The sequence below is a fragment of the Cinclus cinclus genome, chromosome 9 (genome assembly GCF_963662255.1).
Source record: "Cinclus cinclus chromosome 9, bCinCin1.1, whole genome shotgun sequence".
NCBI classification, from domain to species: Eukaryota; Metazoa; Chordata; class Aves; order Passeriformes; family Cinclidae; genus Cinclus; species Cinclus cinclus.
The window spans coordinates 7,853,299-7,872,095 of NC_085054.1; the positions used below are offsets into that span (position 1 = coordinate 7,853,299).

General features: G+C 36.6%; 1 protein-coding gene across 8 annotated transcripts in view; it reads left to right on the top strand.

Annotated features, from left to right (window-relative positions):
- The window catches only part of ATF2 (activating transcription factor 2), a 48,722-nt gene extending 30,425 nt beyond the window's left edge, over positions 1–18,297 (top strand). For 7 of the 8 annotated variants that reach the window (XM_062498512.1, XM_062498513.1, XM_062498515.1 and 4 more), the window contains 4 exons: positions 1,001–1,150; positions 2,954–3,160; positions 8,758–8,863; positions 15,639–18,297. In XM_062498512.1, the coding sequence (XP_062354496.1) occupies positions 1,001–1,150; positions 2,954–3,160; positions 8,758–8,863; positions 15,639–15,865 (690 nt within the window). In that variant the 3' untranslated portion in view covers positions 15,866–18,297. Of the gene's footprint in view, positions 1–1,000; positions 1,151–2,953; positions 3,161–4,050; positions 8,864–15,638 lie in introns of all 8 variants that reach the window. The other variant, XR_009933438.1, reaches the window with a different exon arrangement.
- Positions 18,298–18,797: the final 500 nt, after the last annotated feature.

The following is an 18,797-nucleotide window of genomic DNA, read 5'->3' on the forward strand; positions in this document are numbered from 1 at the left end:
GCCAAGTCTGAAACTCTCCTAGTATGACAGCTTGAAATAAGAGAGCATACCCTTTAAATGATTTGTACTTTCACTGCTCTCTTGATTAGGACTGATGAAAACTTGTCATGTCCTGCTTAACAGCAAGTTATGATAAAAGAAATACTTGTAATTCAAATCATAAATGAAAATACACTGCAAAGAATCTTAAGAAATAGTTTTAAATTGAATGTATTATATTACAGTTTTAATAGGTTTCACCAAAAGTTGAATAAAATATTTTTCACCAGGCGGTCAATAAAATACTTCAAAATTGTCCATCGGGTTGTCAGTAACTCTTGGCTGTATTATATACTGCTGAATTTGGACATTACTGTCCTTCATAGAGGCTGTGTGCAATAAAGGAAGAACATCAAATGTTTTAGCAGTTATCTTTACATATAACCTGAAGCTTCTTAATAATTTGTACATCATTAAGATGTTTCAGCAAAGATCTTGGCTGTTACCTAATTGCCCTTTAGAAGGATTTCAGAGGTGAGTATTTGTAAAGACCATGAATTAGCAGAGGCATAACAAGCTATTTAAAAGTGATTAGAGATGGAGAGCACCAGAATTTTTAAAATTGAAAGGTGCTTATGTTCTGGTTACCTTTTTTCTTTCATGTGTCATTTTTACTTTTCTGGTACTACCAGTCTCAGCAACTGCTTATGTCCTTCCACTCATCTGTCAGCACAGCTCAGTACAGATGAGGCTTTCTGTTTACTTCTCCAGCAGTTTACCTTGCTTCCCTTTCTGGGGTCTTACGTAAACCTCATTTCTATTTTCACGTTTGCAGAAATTTACCCCCTGTTTTTAGGTGTATGCCTAGGTCACTGTTGAAAGCCTGTAAAAAGAAACAACTGTTTAAGAGTTGGAGTTCCTGTTTCCAGAGTGGAAGTAACTGCTTATATAAATGATTAATCGTTCAAGTTAGCATGATAGAATATTTCTTTCTTTTTCCTTCTTTATTTTCTGCTTTCAGAGATTGAAAGCAGCCTTGACCCAGCAGCACCCTCAGGTAACAAATGGAGATACTGCCAAGGGACATGCAAGTGGGTTGGTTAGGACTCAGTCAGAGGAGCCACGGCCACAGTCACTACAGCAGCCTGCAACTTCAACAACTGAAACGCCGGTACGACAGGAGTGGACGTGTGCCTCCTACCTCCTCCTTTCATTTTGCAAAGAAATATTCTTTTTTTCTATACTCTTGGTTTATAAAATAGAGATGAACAGACTCCTCTTTTACTCAGTAGCTTAATAGCAGTAAAATATTTTAATGCTTCTAAAATCTATTGTCCAAGATGATGTTTTCAAAACAGGTATTATCTATAGTGCAAATTTAGAACTAAGTCCTGGTTTCTGGAGTTCATTGATAGGAGATTCTGTGGTAGCTGAAATTTTTACAGCTGGTCAGTATATGTTTGAAACAATAAGTGCTTTTATTTTGTGTTGCTGTTGCATCTGTTTTATGTTTATTATATTTTATATCATAAATGTGCTTAGGAATTTTTTTATTGCATCAGGCATCGTGCTTATGCTAATTTGCTTGAAGGATCTTTTCTGGGCTGCTGCAGGAAGAGTTTCAGCTGTGTCATTAAGTGTACTTCATCATCTCAGGCTCTGCAAGGGGGGCTCTGGTTTTATGTGTGATTTGTTGTCCTTTTTGGATGATGCATCAGAACAGGGCAATAAAGGCAAAACCTCTGAGACAGACTGGAAGTGGGCCTGCTGCTGGAGGAAAGATACACTTGCTGGTGAATCCTGGAGGATTGTAGCTGTTCTGTTTCTAAAAACCTCTTGGAATGTGTTTTCAAAATGCTTTTAAAAATCTCAAATAGTCATTTTCAGAATTCATAGCATAATATTAATTTTATGAGAACTATATACCTGGCCCAGGACTAACGGGACTTACATCTGCAGTGAAAACCTCAGATTTTTACACTGGCCACTGAAATCAAGTAATTTATCAAAACAAATATGTTTGGAACAGAATGGGGGGGAAAAGTGACCCATCATAAAAGGATCTCTTTCTTAAGGCTGCTGTTTCCCCATACTGCCTTGAGGTTCTTTTAAAGAATATTTTCATAATATCACATAGCAGAATTTTGAAGATGAAAATTGCTGTTTGATTGTTTGAGTTATTTTGCAATTAGTATTAATCAAAAATAGCAAGTGTTTAATTCTTAAAATCCTGATTTGAGTTCCCAGGGGATTTTTATTCTAAGCTATTTAGAATTAACGCCCAAATGATATGCCAGCTGATACATGTTTGGGGGTTTTAATTTAAAAATAAAACTTTCTTGCTGGACTGGACTGAATGTGAAGTTGCACCTGCGAATGTCATGTGGACAGTTACATTCTGTCTATCTTGTCTCTTTGAAGGATTTTAACATCCATTATATTGTCACTATATTTCATTAAGTCTTTGTCTAGGGTCTGTACACAACTGTGAAATGAGTATAATATATAATTGAAAGCATAGAAGTATTTCGATAGTGTCATGTAATGTGGGTAGATTAAGGGAAATTGTTAGTCAGTGGTGGGGAAACACATCGAGTAGGAAATTGCTGTCTGGAGATCCAGGGATCAGGGAGCCTCAGCACTGCAAGCATCTGTCAAACAGCTTCTGTGCAGTGGGCATAAGCAGTTGTGTCATTTTTCAGTTGTGACTAGGTGTGTGGGAAGAGTCAAAAATAGAAAGTCCATTTCCCACTAAATGTAGCTTGAAAGCTATTTTGGATGTAATACATTATTGTGAGATGATCAGGAGTGTAAGTACGGGTAAAAATTTAGAACATCACTGTAGAGTTAAATGGGTACAGCTTTCAAAAAAAAATGTGTAACCTGAATGTATTTAGAAATGCCCTGAGTGCTTTTCTCAAGTTGTGATGGCTATTTATACCAGTGCTGTAGGCTAAGTCATGACTGTTTGCAGGCATCACCAGCTCAGCCCACACCACAAACACCAAATACAGGCGGTCGGCGAAGAAGAGCTGCCAATGAAGACCCTGATGAGAAAAGGAGAAAGTTCCTGGAGAGAAACCGAGCTGCTGCTTCCAGGTGCCGACAGAAACGGAAAGTCTGGGTGCAGTCATTGGAGAAAAAAGCTGAGGACCTGAGCTCACTGAATGGCCAGTTACAGGTATACTTTTGGTTTCAAGGAAAAATTAATAAGTATTTTGTTCTTACACAGTGATGCTTGATCAGTGGAGCTTAAAACTTTTGCATGAAATCTGAAATAGAAGTGGTTTTATAACTGGTGATTCAGCTCAGGCTTAAAATTCAGAACTAGTTGCATATAGCAGTAAAATTAGAGGATAAGAGCATACTCCTATTTCAGGATGTGTAAATTTAAGGATCATACCCTTCTATCCTTTGTTTCATTTGAAGGGCCTGTCAGACTATGACACTAAACTAAGATGACAAGATGTGTTGGAATAAACAGTTACAAGCACAGTAATAGTCTTACCTTGAACACATCTTGCTCTTAGTTTGTATCACAGCCTGGGTTATTAGAGGAAATTTTGGGCTCATTTGCTTTGGTTCTTTTTAACTTGACTTTTTTCCTTTAAAGTAATTATAATGCTCATGAAAGGTGCCAGGTTGACATCAGTGGATACTGTGGGCCTCTTTTGTCCACAGAATGGGCACGACAGTGGCAGTGCAAGTTTTTACCACCGCCACCTAAATCCTATAAAGATGAAGAGGGTAGGGCCAGTGTATGTTGCAGGTCTGTTTTCCACCTCATCTAATCTCAGAAAGCTGTCATGTGAATGTAGTTTTCCCCTGTAGAACAATCCATGATCCTTTTGTTGAAACTGCTAATAAATGTTAAAGCATACTTTCCTAATGTTTCCCAGCAGCACGTAAAAAAATGGCGCAAATTGCTGTTTTCAAAATAAAAGTCTAAAAGCTTCATTTTGAAAGTTGATGAAAGGAAAAACTATGTAATTCCTAAATGAAGCATTCATTTAGAAAATGCAGTGAGATGTGTTTTGGTATGTTAAAGTGTCACTTGTTTTTCTTCATCAGAGCTGTTCACTGAATCAGATTCACAGATCATCATCTTCCTATGAGAACTCACCTCTCGTGCTGTTCAGTATAGAAAACATCACAATTTGATCAACAGGAAAGTAGGGCATGTTGAGGTTATCTTTTATCATGTAATCAAAATTACAGTATATCAATCATCTTCATTTTTATGTCTTTAAAAATACTCGGCATCCTGGACCCTGAAAATTAAAAGATTTCTACTAAGCACACACTGTAAAATGGTTTCCTGTGTTCCAAGAATCATGACACTCTACACAAGCATTAGTTAAATTTCTTGCAAATACGTATTCTTCTCAAAGTTGTTCACAGTCTTTAGACATATTCATTTAATGCACAGTCCTCAATGAACTCCATTAATTACATAATTATATATAGCACTGTAGCTTAAATAATCAAAGAAGGCAGTGAAGAAGAATGAAAAAAATTCAGCCATAATTCAGTTCTTCAATGAAAGTAATGTTTGGCATCATGTGAATGCCTTTCACATACACATACCAAGTTTTGTAAAATAAAAATTATGTAAGTACCATAAACAAAATGTTTCCAAGTGCTAATTCAGTAATAGTGAATTCAAGCGAGATTTTCTTAGTCTCCCAAAAGAAAATCTGTTAACTGTTAAGAATAGAGTAACTTGAAAAGAAAATTGGATATCAGAGAAATAATTACACTGTACTTCATGTGAAAACATTAATCAACCCTATATTTCCATAATAATAACTTGACAGGCTAACACAGCTGGTCAGCAGAGTGGGCAGTAATGACCCATGAGTACTTACTTTATATTTAATAGAAAATTTCATGTGTTTGGAGTTTTGCCTTAATGCAGGTTTATAGACAGTGTTTGGGTTAGTAGTTGTTTAATGTTTAAGTGGCCTGCTCAGCTGAAATTACCAAGATGTCACATTTCCAGAGGCAGGTTCATACTGAAATGCCTGCATTGCATTGCTTCATGTAACAATTCTGACTCCTATTACTGGCTTTCTTGTAATGCCTGTGTCAGAGATTCCCATGTCAGTGTAAAGGTTTTTAAGACTGGAAGCTCACTAACAGTACATATGGATTTTGAAGAGGTTTACTTGGTTGGTGTATTTATTTTGTTCTGTAGATTAACTTTTGTCAAGTTCTTTTAAATGTTTGAAAGTAACTTCATTTTTTAAGCAGTATTTTTCAAATATTTGTTTAAGGGAAATTTTCAATCTATTCTATCACTATTAACATACATAGGTTAGGTAGGCTGTCTTTAGTATAGGCTCTGCTGTGTAAGTTGTCTTCATGCTTCCTACATTTTGAAGTTAATTTACTGTTTTGAGGACTGTGTTTTCTATTAATTGTTAACTTGTTTATTGATTTTAAATTTTATTCACCACCTTGTGTTGCCTCTGTGCCTTGCACAGTCCTGCAGGGTGTAAGAAGGTATTGACAATGTCTACAGTGGCCACTGAGCCACACTGCAGGATCAGATGACAAAGTGCATTCATTATATATCCTGTATTTGGTCCATGTTGCTTTAATAGTCTTAGAGGGTGAAGCTTTAGAAGAATGGCCTGTGTCTCTCATGAGGTCACAGTGGATTTTCAGTGAGCAGCAATTGAGTGATGGCTTGTAGTGATGCTGCAGAAGCTGTTTAGGAAGGCTAAATTATGCAAGTATGCCCATTCTTTCCCATAGAGGAAGTTACCCAAAAAGAAACAGGAAGAATGCTGTTTAACTCAGCCACAGACAATCCCCTATCCCCAGAAGTCACATTTACCTGCCTCTGATGACACTTGGAGTAATAACATATCACAAATGTTGTCCCACACCATGCTGAGTAAGGGCTGATGTGGTCCCATGGTCCCACTATTACATCTGCATTTTGGGTGCAGGGAGGAACAGGCTGATACAGAAGAATGTGTCATATACTGTGTCTTCCCTTCATGGGAATGCAGAAGGGAAAGCATCTTTTCAAAGACGGAGTGCAGGTACAAGTCAATACACTTTCCTCCAGAAACCTGCTTTCTCATGCTAGCACGTCTTGAAATGTGGGAACATAGAAATTCTCAGCAGCATGTGAGCTATATTACATTATATTACAATTCTTTAAGGAATTGTTGATGCCTGCACTTGGTTCTATCTCACTAATGAGGAGAGCCTTTCCCGTGTGAAAATTTGAAATTGTCTTTGTGCCACCTGTTACAAGTGTTTATTTAATGTGTTTCTTGGTAGCCTGTTTTCAATATGTTAGCCACATATTAAATGACTACCACACATTCACATGTTTTGAATGAGATGGAAAGACTTGCTGTTGTCATAAGCAAGATAATTAACTGCAATATGTATAAGAATAGGTTCTAAGCAGCCCCCCTTTACCAGTTGGAAGTGGTTCTTACTGGTAATACATAAATGGCAGCCATAGATTGCCTTCCTGTGACATTCCCCATCCATGTGTCTAGCAGACAGAACTCTGTTCTAGTGTCAGGAGTGGTGTGTGCATTGTACATAGTACAGTTGGCACAAGTGTTCTTGTTATGGAATATACAACTACCATTGTTCTAGAGATTGCCTCAGTCTCTTTTATATAGGAATGCTGATCCATGTTTTTCAAGTTTGCTTTATTGTAAGATAATGTACTTGCCTTTTGTATTTATGTTAGCAGTAGTCTTAATATTTTTAAAACAGCTGACATTGATCTGTAAACTCTTACAGAAATTTTTCATAAACATATAATCTTACTTCCACAGATGAACAGTAACTTCATACTTACATGTGCTGTTTGTATGTAAAATTCTTCCTTAAAACATGGGAGACAAGATTGGCAATCAGGAAGAGGTTTGCAGAAATTTTCTGAGTTCCTTTGAACAGACAGCACTGTATTTCATGGACACTGTTGCTTCTGTAGGTTATCAAGTGTCTTAAAACTACATCAGTGTGGTTTTTTTTCTACCCACTCTGTGTCAATTCTGTTCAGCTGCCTGTGTGGTATCAAGATTTGTGGCTCTTCAGTAAATTACATGGTGAACTAAGGGCAGACAGAGCTGGAGGCAGTAGTCCTGTGCTTTCTTAACAGCCTGTTTCAGGACATGTAATGCCACCTGGTAGAGAATTTGGGGAGCTTTTGGTTGGGTTTCTTTCGTTGCAAACCTTTTTGTTTGCGGTCACATTTTTCTTCCATTATAAAAGTCTGAAGTCAGAGTTTTGGGCATATTTCAGGTTTTGCTTTTAATAAAAAGTTTCTAAAGAGTATTCTACACGTAAAAGGACTGAATAGAAAAGGAGACCTCAAGAGGATTTTGCAGGTAAAAGGCTTGAAATTTGTTGTCTTCTAAATGGAGACAGAGAGAAGACACAAAACAGGAGCTTTACTTTGAACAGTATGATATTTTAGTTACTTTGTGTAATTAAACCTAACAAGTTCTGTTCTGGAAGAATTCATTTCTTTTGGAATCCTTTAACTTGTAATTCATCTCGTCTCTGACTGCATTGCCTTATTTCTCGCTTGCAAGTAAATAGGTTGACTTTCTTCTAGTTTATTTTGCAGATAATTTCAGATGCAATTCAGTTTTCCTCTGTTGGCTTTTTTCTTTAGCTTGCTCCTAAATGCATAAACATAAGCATTTACTAAACAATTATGTCACGTGTCATATATTACAATAATTCTTATACTTGGAAGTAACTTCAAGTGTTAACAGAAAATATTTATATCCAAAATAAAATAACCCATTAAAAACACATATTGTGTCCAGATATGGGGATCATAAACCCTTATAAATAATTTGATTCATAAATATTTTTCTACTCTACAAAGTAAAAATGGGTCTATCAGAATGCCATATCATTCTTAATTTGGATTGTCACATGCAATGCAGTTACCTAGCACTCCTCATCTCTAGACACCAAGCTGCTTTCCAGGAAAGGTAAGTATTGCTGTCCTCCAGTTTACAAATGGGGAAGGTGAAGCACAAAGCAGTGAAATGATCTTGCTCAAGGTCACCCAATAGTGGAAAGGAAGTCTGGAAATGAAGCCGGGCACTGGACTGTGCAGGTGCTGTCTCTTAGATTGCACTCTGCTTCAGCAACATGAGCTGGCATCTCCGGATTTTGTCATTATTATCAATGATTCCTTCAGAGAATATGTTTATGTATGGCTGCCAAAATAAGAATCAGTCTGGAGATCAACCAATATTTGCTACATTATTTTACAGTACGTAAGATTTTCTTTTTTGAAGTCCAAGTATAAATAGAGTGACTGAAAAATAATTCTGCATTGGCTTTTTGAATTTTCTTTTATATTTTTCCCTTTTTTAATGTTGGCTGTGACATCTGTTAAAATGTGTGTAGCTAAATGTAGGTTTACTCTGATTAGAATTCATCACAAACCCTTCCAGAAGAGTCTCTCAGTAGCTGGATCATGTGAATGAGACTATATGTAGACTCTGCATCTGCAAACTGAAAAACATATGTTGTATTTTTTTTTTAAAACCCAAGCATTTCCCAGTTAATGTAACAAAGCTAGCCAAGTTTCAGCTAATATTTGCATTTTCTAAGATAAAATAAAAATATACGTATTTGCAATATATACCGAATGGAAATTTCGTGTATTTCAGCTACCCCTAAATGAACAACTGAAAATCCTATAAAACCTAATGCTTACCTTCAAAACGTGTGTAGTTTGATCCTGGTAAAGTACATAACTTTCTTCTCCTTTAGAATGAAGTCACCCTGCTGAGAAATGAAGTGGCACAGCTGAAACAGCTTCTTCTGGCTCATAAAGATTGCCCTGTAACTGCCATGCAGAAGAAATCTGGCTATCATAGTGAGTAATGTTCCATTACCTGTAGCCTGAGGCTGCGTCAGTGAAATACTGCCAAAATGAACTGAATGAGCATTAAAATTGAGAAATGCAATTCTAACATTACATACATTGCATTAAAGACCATTTTTATATAATAGTGAAGTTACTGGAAGACAGGAGTTAATACATGATATTTAACAATACATGTTTAAGTCAAAATTAAATTGTTGGCTGACATTGAAAGGTTTATGTTAGTTTAATGAATGTGTATGATAATTACCATTTAAGGACTAGGGGTTGCTACACTTGCTTTGGAAAATATAATTATAGTATTAAGAGCACATGATAAACCATTTTTTTTTATACTTTTTCACAGCCTAATACAGTGAAAGGTCCTTGTGGGTGTTTTCCCTTCATTGTAATGAGATTTCAGTAGAGGTACTATAACAGCTGTCCTCATTTACCATAACATCCAGGATCAGTCAAGCCATTAAAATAATCAGATGCAGGTTCATGGCTCCTACTGTACAAGGTCTTCTGGATTGTTTTGATACCCACATTAAGTGACAGCTTTTCTGTGGAGAGGGTGTTTTTAAAATCAGTTCTAGTGTTGAAGGGAATACTGACACTTCAATAGCAATATTTTCTAATCCATATATTTATTTTAAGTTGTTCTATTGACTTTTCATCCTTCCAGCATTTTAAAGGTTAATAATGCTTTCCCGACTTGTAGCTTCCTTTTTGGCTGTTATACACAGTGCCAGAACCAGGTGCTGCTGCTGTAGAATAAATGGCCAATTTTGTCCATTGTACACAAATTTGTTACAAATAACTGAGCTGGGAATGCATTAGGCAACATTCATAATATATAACCCACAGCTTTCATTTTTATGATTTAGTGATATTTCAAGATATTTGTAAATGTGAAGATTGTTTCTGCCATATGTAGCCACTTCATTTTAATTTGCCAGTGTCAATAATTCAGGAGAATAAAGGAACACTTTGTACTGCATGCAAACAGATCCTCAGGTGCTTGCGATAAAACTTAATAGCCACCATCTTTACTTGTAGTCATTGTAAGCAATTTCATCAGAACGGGCAATATTTTTTAATTTAAAAGATTCAGGAGATTTAGCAACTCTGTATTGCCATATATATTTAGAATACTGATTTTGTCAGTTTTGAGCTTATAAATCTTAGTCCTTTGATCTCCAGTCATTTTGACAAGACAGAAAATAGCATCTTGGAGTAAATTGGAACAGTATAGAAATACGTTTGGGATTTATATTAACAATGATTGCTGCAGGGATGAGGCCATTATGGCTCCCATCTGACAGAACAACATAATTTCATACAGAAGCTACTAGGGGATAGCATTATGCATGCAAGGTTTTTAACAAAAAAAAAAAAAAAAAAGGAAAAAAGAAAACACTGTAGGTTTCTTGAATTTCTATGTTTTGGGGATTCATGTTCCTGAATTGGGATGTAAAATATTTCATCGTAAGTTATAAACTGTCTAAGTGATTCCATGCCAAGGATTTCTTTGTTGAAGGATAAGTGAATAGCCTGTGTAGTAGTGCTTGTTTTCAGCCCTCAGTAAAGGACTATAATGCTTCTGATTTAGTAAAGAATACAAAATGAATCAGACCTAAAATACTAGTCAGTGGCAAGAGCCAACGTTTAGAAAAAAATAGTATTGCACAAGGAAATTTGAAGCATATCAATTTCTTGAAAAGTCTTTTGAAAGTAAAAGCTTAACATGAATGATAGTTGTAATGCCATCCCTCTGAAAGGATTTTGTCACATTATCTCTGCATGAATATTGTTAGAAAACCATGTTGGCTAAGTGACATGCCCACAGTACAGTTTGAGAGAAAAAAATTGTTTCAGTTAATATGTTCATGAAAATGGTGTTCCTATAAAGTATATTTAAATAAACATATTACATTCATCAAATAATCAAAGTTGAATTGCTGCAAAACTGTAGTGAGCTTAAAGAGCTCCTGCAGGGCTGAATATTGTGCACTGCTTATACCACATTTTTATAGCCAAGTCCACAATTTGATGGCTTTTCATGTATTATGCTCTTAAATAGGAACAAATAATTTATCACTTGGGCCTTACCTTTACATATCTTTTAAGATCCTTTGTATTTCCCAGACACATTTGTTTTCTCAGCCCTTTCTTCTGAAATTGTTTTTGGGATCATATTTTCCTTATTTTGAAGTCTTGTGCCTGCTTCAAAAGAGGGTGTCATCAGGACAGAGAAACCAGAAAAATGTATACTATACTTTGAGTCAGCCTCAAAAAAACCTCAGCCAGCTTAAACTTCTTTATTTTCCAGAGAAGGGTGTTGTTAGTTCTGACTGCATCTTCAGCTATGGTGTGGAAATTCATACAAGAAATCTAGATGCTGTTCATTTATTTTTCATGTTATCTTCTGTACTAGATTATTTCTAAAAGTCTTCTACAATACTCCTGAATTTTGTCAGGATTTTTCTGGGCTTGTAGTAGGACAAAGGCGAAAACTGGTGAGAAGAAAATGTGTTTTGGTATTCTGAGGGGTTTTTTTTTTTAAAAAAAGCAGTAATAGTTTTTTAGGGTTTTTTTCATATTTTTTGACAACGACATTCTAATATCCAAGAGCATTTGTTCAAAGCAGAATATAAAAGAAGATGAATAGAGGCTGTGGTGTAAGGGGTGTTAAATGAGGGGGGTTGTATTCTTTCTGTAGCTAGTTTTAATAAAGGAATATAGAAGGTGACTAACCAGTTTGAAACCTGGAATGATTTGAACCTCTCAAACCACTGTGTTCCTGCAGCCTGTTCTAGACAGGCAAGGGTTCTTCAGTGCTTGCAGGGGATATTCACAAAGGACAGCTCCCTGGAAAAAAGCATTTCTAGGCTTAGGTCCCTCTGTAGTCCCTGAATGGCCTGATGAGCATTTACCATGAGGCTTCTTCCTTGTTAGTGATTATCAGGGGAGTGAAAGGAATTCAGGATCACGTCAGTGCTTGTGTACTCACTTCACTCCTGTTTTGGTGTAGGTGGGTTTTTTCTTCTGAAGTCTGAAATTCCTCCCTCTTTGTCTGCTTACCTTACTGAAAGCTATTGGTAAGCAATGCTTACCAACACCACTGCTAAGAACCAAATAGCACACTTGACTACTTCAAAAGGGTACTTTTTAGTACATCCTTAAAAGTCTGTCTGTTTTGGTGTTCTTTAAATCTTTCCTATAGCCCATGATGTGTTCCATATCCAAAGTGGCTTGCTCCTCTTGACACAACCTGTCTAGGAATGATGTAGCCTTCGGGAAAAGTCCATGTGATGTAGCTCTGTAAATTTTCAGCCTTCTACTGTGCAGCAAACATTTCTGTGAATTAATTTCTAATTTGCATGGTGCAATTTCCTTGATTGCAGGCAAAGCTGGGGGAGCCATTCAAAAGCTAAAATGCTTCAGTTGCACTCTTGAAAACACAGTCCTGTGCCTGGCAATTCTTTGATGAACTAAGAAAAAAAAAATCTGACAAAATTTAAGCATGACTTTGCTGTGTTCTTCTAAAAGCAGTTGAAAATACATTGAAGAAAATTCAAATAGCTATTCTTTAGGGTGTCACTTCATTTCTAAGTATTGGTTTGTAGTTATTAAAGGGTTTATGCTTCCAGTCCAGTTTATTGCCATAAATTAGTGTTAGGTCTGTGTCTTATATAATCACCTGTCTGCTGTAAGCTCCTGTTCTCTGGCCCCTGGCATCTGAAAATACCTGAATTGTGTAGTTTTGTGTCTTCAACACAGAGTGTTTATCTACTCTTATGATATGATCACTGCTCTTTTACATTAGTGGTCATCTCTGTACTCATAATGGTTTCTTACATTGCTTATAGGATCTTCCAGAGCCCATCCAAGTCAGAAAACCAGGCCTTTCTCATGTTCTTTACCACTGTGGTATTATTACAGACATTTCTTTTGAGTTAAGAAATACGTGTTAAGGAAGACAGAACAGTGGAAGACCTTCCTTCTCTGGCTGAAAGATAGTGATCTGCTTTGACTTCTTCTTTATCTCTGCTTCATCCCATTTAAAACTAACCATTTGTATTGAGAATGAGGAGGTTTTGGACAACACAGACATTGGGAATCAGCAAAAGAAGATGATAGGAAGATTGAGATTCATAGGATAATAACAGCAGTTCTGAAGAGGAAGGAGCAGGTGTTACAGCAGAGAGACTGTATTTGATACATGTCATCCCACTTGCTACCATTTCATTCTGTCTGAGGAAAAAATATGCTGCTCTCATAATTAGGAATGGAGTGTTTTTCAGGAAGTGGCACTAGAGTTTCTGTTTTTAGCAAAGTTTGCATTGTGTTCCTTCTTGCTTCATGTAAAAAAAAAAAAGATCTTTTTCATGAAATCTTTTAGGTCTTGTTAGAGGTATGGTGAAGATGACATCCTGTTGAATACTTTTAACTGAATTGACACTTGTTAGTATTCTTTCTGTTCTTGAATGGATAAAGTCTCCTAAGGGTCACAAATGCCTCTTGGAAATGTCTTCATTTTCTTTCACTTGCTGTATACAGTTATTATGAAGCCTTTGGATGTACAGTCCTTGTCAGCAGATCTAGTTCAGTGTCATCAGTATCTCTCTCCTTTAACATTTGAAAGATCTGTTTTTGAAAGAGTGCAGGATCTGCAAAACAGTTGGCCTTGTGGATAAGAGCATTCTAACTTCCAAGCTATTAGGTCCATACTCTTTTAGTAGAGTTGTAGGAGAGGTAGCCACCTTGCTCCTGTAGGCAATATTTCTTAGAAAAAAATACAGTAGTTTCCTTGCATTCCCATACTTTTTGACCTTAACATTCTTTTCTAGAGGCAATCAATAATAGAACAGTTCTCAGGCTTTGAAGAGGAGTTTGTTCTTAGAATGTGTAGGGCGGCTCAAAGATCTTTATATTGAGGTCTTGACTAGCTAAGTTAGTAAATTTTCTTTCTAGCATGTCATATAAACCTCAGAAAAACATCAACTTGAATTCATGACTGGTTCTTGACACTTAATGTTCCTTATGGTTGCTTCTGTTAGCCTGGCTTTCTGTGGAAATGAGGACATGATACCACAGCATTGCTTGTCTCCTCATGTTAGTGTTGTCCTTTCCCATCATTTCTCTGAGACACTTCTGAACTTGTGGGCCAATCTCAAGCAATTCTGAAAGGGATTGCAAAGACAAGACAAGAGAAGGTGAAGCTTTGTTCCGTTGCTTTGTCCCAAGCAGTAGTTCATGCCTGCTTCTGGCTATGTTTGTATCACAACAGTCAGTAGTATTTAAAAGGGTCTTCCAATATTCCACCTGGGTACTGGTTTTGGTTAGTTTATAAAACTGATGTGAAAAGTACTTGCAAACATTAAGTAGCACAAAGTGATAGAAAAAAGTTATAATGAAATTCAGCTTTAGTATTTCTATTTTTGAGTGAAAAACAGTTTCACTCAAAATTATCAAAGGATCGTTTTCTGTTGGTTTTTTACTTTTGATCCCAGCTTTTAGTTTGGCAGTGTTCGCATAATACCTTGGGTAACTTCAGCAGCTCTGAAAAAAAAGGATGATTTTAGCATGACTAGAATGTCTGTGCAAGAAAGACATTTTAAGTCATGATCATTTTGGAAATTCCAGTTTTGCTCAGTGATAACGTTTTTTAACCTGCTTACCCTCTGTTGTGGGGGGAAAATGATGTAATTCTTTGGCCAATTCACTTTGGTTTTGTGGAGAACACCTGAAATACTCTTAAAATTATTTTTAAAACCAGTTTTAACAAGTTTAAAACGTGCTGAGAGGCTTTTGTAAAGTTACGCAACTTCATTCTGTTAAAAGAACGGGGGCTGAAAAGTTGTGTAAATATTGTCCAGTAAATATAGCAGTGTAGGAAATACTGTTTCAGATGTCTTACTCATGATCACAAATATTTCTAACTGGATGTAGAATTATTCTTGTTTGATTACGAAGCAGACCCTTTTTGGTCTGTGAATAGTGCTTACTGTTGTGAACGTGCATCATTAGAATTAGGCATAGTATCTGCTGGCTGATTTACTAGGCAGGAAATTTTAATTTAGGCTTTGAAGATGTGAAAGTGATCTGGTTTCCCAAACAGTCCAGTTTTTCTGCTTACCAAGTAATATTTCCTTTTTAAAACAATGGAAACTGTGACTTTTTGTTGTGTTCCCTGCCCAGTTGTCGGGCAGGGGGAAGTTACAAGGTTTGTGAGTGCTGGCCTTTCAGGCACTTAGCTTCTCACAGAAACCTGCAGTTTCCAGCTGGCATAAAAAGACCGGGAGAGCAGCTCAGACGTTTTCCACAGGCTTTATTATCATCCGTGAAGGGGTCAGGCTACAAATCCAAAGATGGGGGATCACACGTGTGATTTTATAGGGTTTGAGGGAGATCACAAGTAAACCAACGGAAAACAGGGTTAACACATTTTGTCCAACTACATTATCTTTCTTTGTTTGGGACAACCAATTATAAAGAACCAAACCTAACCAATAATATTCTAAAAAGATAAGAAGAAGAGCTTGCATTTTCCTAACATGAGTCATTCTAAGCAAGTAGTTTTTCTTATCTCAAAGAAAATTCCAGGGGGCTGTCACAGGACTGATTGCAGAGGGATTCATCTCCTCTACAGGAAATAAGGTTGCGTTGCAGTCTGTGCTGCATTCCAGCACGAACTGCAGATACTTAGGGGGTGATGGCTGTTGCTGGGATGAGGAGGCTCGCCCTCGGAGGGCAGAATAACCGAATTGTTGTCGTTCAGCTGCAGATAAAGACGACAGCTCGGAGGACATCTCGGTGCCCAGCAGCCCGCACGCCGAGGCCATCCAGCACAGCTCCGTCAGCACTTCCAACGGCGTCAGCTCCACGTCCAAGGCGGAGGCGGTGGCCACCTCGGTGCTCACGCAGATGGCGGACCAGAGCACGGAGCCTGTGCTGTCCCAGATCGTCCTGGCGCCTCCCTCCCAGGCACAGCCCTCGGGAAGTTGATTAAAAACTTGCGTCGCATCAGTTCCTTAGATACGCATCTGTGACTTGAAAGGGAAACCAACGACAGACCAGTCTCCATCTAGGAGAAATTGTAGCTTAAAATTATTGATTTTTAAAAATCCAACTTCAATTTGGCTTTAACGATTGGCAGGTGGAGATAAGACGGAACACCAGTTCTAGTCTCTTTGCAAAAGACTTTTTTTTTTAAGTATTAGTTTTACTAGTTATTTTTTGTGCTTAATGTGTAAAGTGTGTGTACAGTACAATGTGGTTTATTTCATTTTTAATTTGGTATTATTTTAACAAACATTGGGGTGAATTACTGAAGGTCATCCTCAAGACTGTGATAGGAATATTACGTGACATTTTTATACCAAAGTTCTGCATAGTCCCTATTGACTTTGTAAAGCTAGCAAGGTCATAAAGCACTAGGCAAGAGAAAGACAGTAACAGTAAATTTGCTTTTAGTCTTTTTGCCTTTTTGTTGTTTTGCACATTATGAGAGGAAGAACATTGGAGGAAAAACGTTTGGGTTTTTTATGTATATCATTTTGTTTGGCTTTTAACTGTCGGGGTTTTTAATTTGTTTAATAGGGCCAGTACAGTATACGAGATACAGTACTTATGCACATACCAATCCTAGATGAGGATCATTACTAAATAGATTGGATTTTTTTTTAATTGATATCAGGTGGGGTTTTTTCCCACTCTAACACTTGATTCTGGTGGGAGGAGAGCTTTAATTCTCCAGTCAGAATAGATATCTATAACCACCCCTTGTTGCAAGGCTGAAACCAGTAAGCATATTGTAAAATACAGGGTTATCAAATATGGAATACTTGGTATTCCAAAGTAGGTTGATATTTTGTGGATTTTTGAGTTGCAGACTAAGGAGTTTACTCATGGTTTTGGATGCCAGAAAAGCCTAAAATCCTTCTTCAGACAACTCGACTTTTTTTTGTCATTGTCTTGTATTTGCAAGCTAACTTGTACTTAATTCTTGTGTAAGCACTGTCATCTTTTAGTAGCAAAAATTTTGATACCTTTCTTGTGGAAAAAAAAAAAAATCAGTATCTACCGTATCTTGGAAACAATGTAATTATAATGTGGTGTGTGTGGTGTGTGTGTGAGAATGGTTCAGTAGTTAATGCCAGCAGTCTTTTGCTTGAATGTTTAAAGATGCCTTCAATGTGATGCTGGCTGATAGGTGATTGCAGTTTTAAAATGTTATTTACTGTGCGAACTTGGATAACTAACATTCCATGATGTAGTTTGTTTCTGATGAGATGATTGTAGGTACACTTTTTCTCATTATCCAATCATCTGTAGGATATTGAGTTTTTTAAATGTGCCATTATCTATTTTGATTCTGTACTCATGTTCAAAATACAGTACAATATTTTACAATAGATTAAGTTGTTTTAAAAAACGTAGATGTGTGCTTTCAGGTCAGAAAACTTTGTATAATAGCAAAAACAGATGCATAAGTAGCAACTGGCAGAAAAGCAGGATTCCATTATGTATATAACAAAGATTTAATGCATTTATAATGGGTTGTGTAGTTCATTTGCTCTTCCTTCTCCACACTATACCATGCGTTTCTAAGTGTCAGTGCCATCAAATTTCTATTTGGTTCAGTTTTAAATCTAAAAATGTAATTGATCCACAGGAAGATATAATTTCTGCAATATATATATACACAACCATACTGTAATGAAAACTGGACAAAGAAGTATCTAAGTCATATATGTATCATTGCAGGACTTTAAGCATGAGAATATTAGGGATTCTAAATATTTTGTATTTTAAAACTAAGAAAGTTGTGTTGATAACCTCATGTGTTTAAAAGTCTTACTTTCCCAATTTCAAGATAAAAAGCTTGTAACAGTTACTGAACGTTTCCAGGATGGTTAAATACAATGGACCTCTTGCGAGAAAGAAATTAATTGTGAAGGCACAAAATACGAATTCTGCAAGAAAGCTCTACAGTCACTTTTCATTGTAGTTTTGGTGGACTAGATGCAGCCTCATTGATTATACTATAATTTGCTCTCCTAAACACAAAAGCTTTTAAATCATGTAAGTGGAATTTTTTTTTAATAACAAAACTGTTGCGCTTGTAAAATAAGTCTACATAAGTGTGTAGGAGATGTGTAAACAGTTAATTTAACAGTGAGGCTGGAAAAAGAACCATTAAAATCTGTGTTCAGCAAATAGAGAAAAGGTATTAGCCGTACTACCATGGATTCCGTTTTGAGACGTTGTCACACTACTTCTGTACTTAGCATTTTGGGTCTTTACATTTGACATGTTTCACAAACTGTACTGTTTTCTTTTATGTGCAGTTTGCATGAGTAAATCATCAAAGAGAATAAAATCTATCTTTAAGTTATGTTCCTATTTTAATGAAATTATAATTGTTCTAAAAGGCAGCACTGTCTTCAGACTTATTTTTTCATCCTTGCAATTATCAGTGTTTTTCTGAAAGTCATTACTGTAATGTCAAAGTAATGTTATGTAAATGAGAGCACGTATGTTTCTTGAGAAAATAAGTCAAATACCACTGCTCTGCAGCTGAGCTCCAGTAGCTCCCGAGGAACAAGCATTGTATCATTAGTTCCAGGAGCCCTAGGTAATCCACAGATAAATGAGTTCATAAACAGTTTGGTGGTTCCCAGATGTTGCTCAGCCATTCCTGGTTGCCCTGAGTTCCACAGCAAAAGCATAGCATGTAATCAGAATTTCCACCTAACTTCCAGTTATTTTAATCTTATTTCAGTATACATGAAGCTAGAAATAACAGCTGTGATGAAATAAATGGTTCACAGTTGTGTTGTCAAAGGTTCAGAAAAAATCATGCCGTCACGCCTGATGTTTAGAATAGTAAAATTCAGTCGGGCTTATTAATGGATGTTGGAAAATTGCATGGAAT